A 3,627-nucleotide genomic window follows, 5' to 3' on the forward strand; every position below is an offset into this window, starting at 1 on the left:
CCCTGACGAGCAAAGTGTGCCTTCAGTTTGTGAATCACTGTGGTACTTTTGGTGTCCGGCAAATAATCAACCTCCCAGAAATTTGAATAATAGTCCACAGTTACTAGGTAGTTTTTATTGTGCCAAGAAAACAAATCAGTTCCTACCTTAGCCCAAGCTGGTCTGTAGGCAATGTCATGGGGATGCAATGTCTCTTTTTGTTGCTTGGGGTCATCTGACCTGCAGATGGCACATTTGGAAATGAACGTCTTTATTTGCTCATTCATCCCCTGCCAGTACACACACTCGCGTGCTCGTCTGAGGCAACCTTCCGCTCCCAGATGTGTTGAGTGTATGCGGCTAGTCAGGTCAGCTCTTATGGCGCGTTTCCACCGAGTGGTACGGTACGGTACGGTACGGGTCGGTACCCTTTTATTTGCGTTTCCACTGCCAAAAGTTGAGAATGGTACCAAAAAGCCGAACCGTACCGTACCACTTTTTGGGTACCCTTCCGTTGGGGTACCTAGCACAGTGGAACGGTACTAAAGGGTGGAGCTAGACTCACTGCAGAACGTTGATTGGTTGACAGAGAATCGTCATTTGCGCGTGCCGCAAGGGGAAAGACACAACACACGAGGCGCCATTTTTAAATTACAACACCGTCGCAACAATGTCGCCGCGCAGCATAACTTTACCGTGGTCGACCCAGGAGGTGCAGACCTTCTTGGGTATCATCGGTGAAGAAAGGGTGCAAAGGGAACTCGATGGCATGGTGAGAAACGAAAAGGTTTTTCAGCATGTTTCTGAGAGGATGGCTGTCGAGGGTTACCAGCGGACGTCCGAGCAGTGCCGCATTAAATGCAAGAAACTGCGGAGTGACTATCGTAAGGTGAAAGACCACAACAGCCGGAGTGGTGTTCACAGAAAAAATTGGAAGTGGCTAGAAATGATGGACGCCATCTACGGGCACAGACCGGCGAGTTTGGGACGAGAAGGAGGCATCGATACGGCTACCTCGTTGCTGGAGTCGATGATGGAGCCTCCCGGTAAATTTGTAATTGTGAAATATAACGTTAGTATACATCGATCACGGGAAAGCTTACGTTCAATGCACAACTTTTGTGCAAGTCTGTTGTTTGTCTGTCAGCCAGCCAGTGTGGTATCAACCGATCATTTGCAAGCTAGCAAAACGCTAACGTTAGTTTATTAGCCTGTGGTGGACGGAGTACATGTCCAGTAACGTTACTTGTAGCCTACAGATACCCTAATAAAATACAACTGTTTTATTACTAAACATATTCTACTAAATATATATTAAAGAGAGATGGGTCCAATGATATAGCTTAAGGAAAGAGTAAGAACTCCGTCTGAAAATTATTATGAAATATCAGAGCAAGGTGAAAATGTCCACATTCAGTAGGCTTAAACAGTACAGTAATGTTGTGGGGTAAAAAGTACAATATTATGCTTTGGAATGTAGTGCAATAAAAGTTACTCTTATAAAATTATAGATACTTGAAAAAAAAATACTTATGTACATTATACAAAGTAAAAATGCTTTGTTTGGCTACCCACTCAGTCCTACTACGTTGTATGTTCTGTATTTATCTCAACCGCATTGTTGCCGTTTGTGTTATTAACGTGACTTTTGTAAATTTTCAGTTGAGCATCCTAGCTGTCAGGAGGAAATGGAGGCACTTGATGAGATTTCCACCCTTGAAAGCTCAAGTTCGCCTGCCAGGACATCAACCCCGACACCACCACCAGAATCTGCTCCATCAACTTCGAGTGAACCTCGGCGTATTACAATCGGTAAGACATGAACACCAGAGTGAAAAGAAATGTATAATACTGTAATAATATATACTAGAGGTGTAACAATATATCGTGCCATTATATATTTCGCAATACAAAAGCGCAACAATACGTATTGTGGATGTTGACAATATGTATCATGGATAGTTCTCCCAAAATAAAAATTACTGTGTGAGAAAAAATTCATGTTTTCAGAGTGTCAGTACTACATTAAATTACTATATAATGTTGCTTATGATGTATACTAATGCAATGGGGGAATATTTGTGGGTCCTCATAATGGCAAATGTCTTATTACCAGAACGTTAAGAATATTCGTCTAAAATAATTCAGTATTTTCAGCTTCAGAATCATGAATATTTTTATTCTGGTGTCACCATTGTCCTTGGGTTACAAGCACCAAGTCCAAGCCTATCCATTTAAACCCACAATGTAATATCCAAGTTTTCATTTTAATCGACAATAAAAAATTTTTTTTTTACCTTTTATCATATGTCGTGGAGTATCGCAATATTGTATCATGAGTTCATTATCGTCATATGTTAATATATACATGTCCAATTTAGACATTGTATTGTAGTACTGTGGATATCTCCCCATAATATTGGTTGGCTCAAATCACAAGGATCAAAATGCTTCGCTAAACAAACCAACATTCCTGTCTCTTTTGCATTCCAGGCAAGAGGAAAAGGGGGCAACAGGATGTTCATGCGGCCCTGGTTGAGATGCAGGCAGCTGATGAGAAGCAGCAGGAGTGGTTGGAGAGGATGGAGGAACGCCGTGACCGGCGCTTCGAACTTATGCTGGAGGATGCACGTGAGGCAAGGCGGCATGAGGCTGAACTAACTCGCCAACACATGGAGCAGTCTGCAAGCTTCAATCAGGCCTTCCTCGGCACGCTCAGTCAGCTGGTGCAGGCGTTGAGTAGTCGCCCCAACCCTGTGCCATGATCCAGCCACTTGTGCTCTTTTGCACACAGCACTTTAGACTTGTTTACTTTTTTGGACTTGTTTAATTTTTTTGGACTTATTTAGTTTTTTGTTTGCACTCGTTTACTTTGTTTGCACTTTTAATTTTTGTTTGCACTTGTTTACAAAACCTTTTTTCTGTCGCACAGCTCATTTTTTTGTCAATAGCATTTGTTTGACTTTTTAAATTAAAGTACTTTTTCATTACCTCATGTGTCCTGTGTTCAATGGCCATCTCACACAATTCCTCCCTTACCCATTCTATAAATTGAGGTCGTTTTATTAATGTTCCTGTCATCTGGTGTCAATGACATCTATTGTTTGCTACCTTGGCCATAATGGCCATTTGGGAGATTATGCTTGCCTTAAATACAAAATAGTTAGCAATGTGTTACTTTACATTTATTGCAAACAAAATCTGAATTTATTTATTTTTACAGTCATAGGTATTGCAGAGTAATAAGTCCTTTACCCCAAATATTATCAATTAATATTATAAATATTATAAATTGTTCCCTTATAATTACACGTGTACTTATAAAGTATGTACAATAATTACAGAAAGGTACGCTGTAAATTCGGTGTACTTACGCAGTACTTTCCGGGCTGTAATCATGAATTACTGCGTAAATTATTTGTAATTTTCCATGTTTTTTAGCATAATAGGTCATAAGCTACATACCATGTAATATTAAAATAATTAGCCCTTAGTTGGGTAGCTTTAGTTATGAAATACTGCATTTTATTTGTATTTTTCATGGTTGTTACTCCTTTATTCACCAAATATTATAAATTGTTCCCCTATAATTACATGTACACACTCTATAATTACCAAAAGGTATGCTGTAAATTATGTGTACTTGCG

At 40.0% G+C, this 3,627-nt stretch overlaps 1 protein-coding gene across 1 annotated transcript; it reads left to right on the top strand.

Moving 5' to 3' along the window:
* The first annotated feature begins 380 nt into the window (after positions 1-380).
* On the top strand, positions 381-3,211 carry LOC311281851 (uncharacterized protein). Its single transcript, XM_084395180.1, has 3 exons — positions 381-1,025; positions 1,642-1,791; positions 2,473-3,211. Exons 1-3 carry the CDS (start codon positions 650-652, stop codon positions 2,742-2,744), a joined length of 798 nt encoding a protein of 265 aa, XP_084251306.1. The 5' UTR covers positions 381-649; the 3' UTR covers positions 2,745-3,211.
* Positions 3,212-3,627: the final 416 nt, after the last annotated feature.

The sequence above is a fragment of the Rutilus rutilus genome (genome assembly GCF_951802725.1).
Source record: "Rutilus rutilus genome assembly, chromosome: 22".
In the NCBI taxonomy this organism is placed as follows: Eukaryota; Metazoa; Chordata; class Actinopteri; order Cypriniformes; family Leuciscidae; genus Rutilus; species Rutilus rutilus.

What these genes read in the sequence shown, in the direction of transcription:
- LOC311281851 (XM_084395180.1), top strand. Translation starts at nt 650, where the DNA reads ATGTCGCCGCGCAGCATAACTTTACCGTGGTCGACCCAGGAGGTGCAG. An exon ending in GTCGATGATGGAGCCTCCCG is followed by an intron (nt 1,026 to 1,641) that starts GTAAATTTGTAA and finishes GTAAATTTTCAG; the next exon opens with TTGAGCATCCTAGCTGTCAG. An exon ending in ACCTCGGCGTATTACAATCG is followed by an intron (nt 1,792 to 2,472) that starts GTAAGACATGAA and finishes TTTGCATTCCAG; the next exon opens with GCAAGAGGAAAAGGGGGCAA.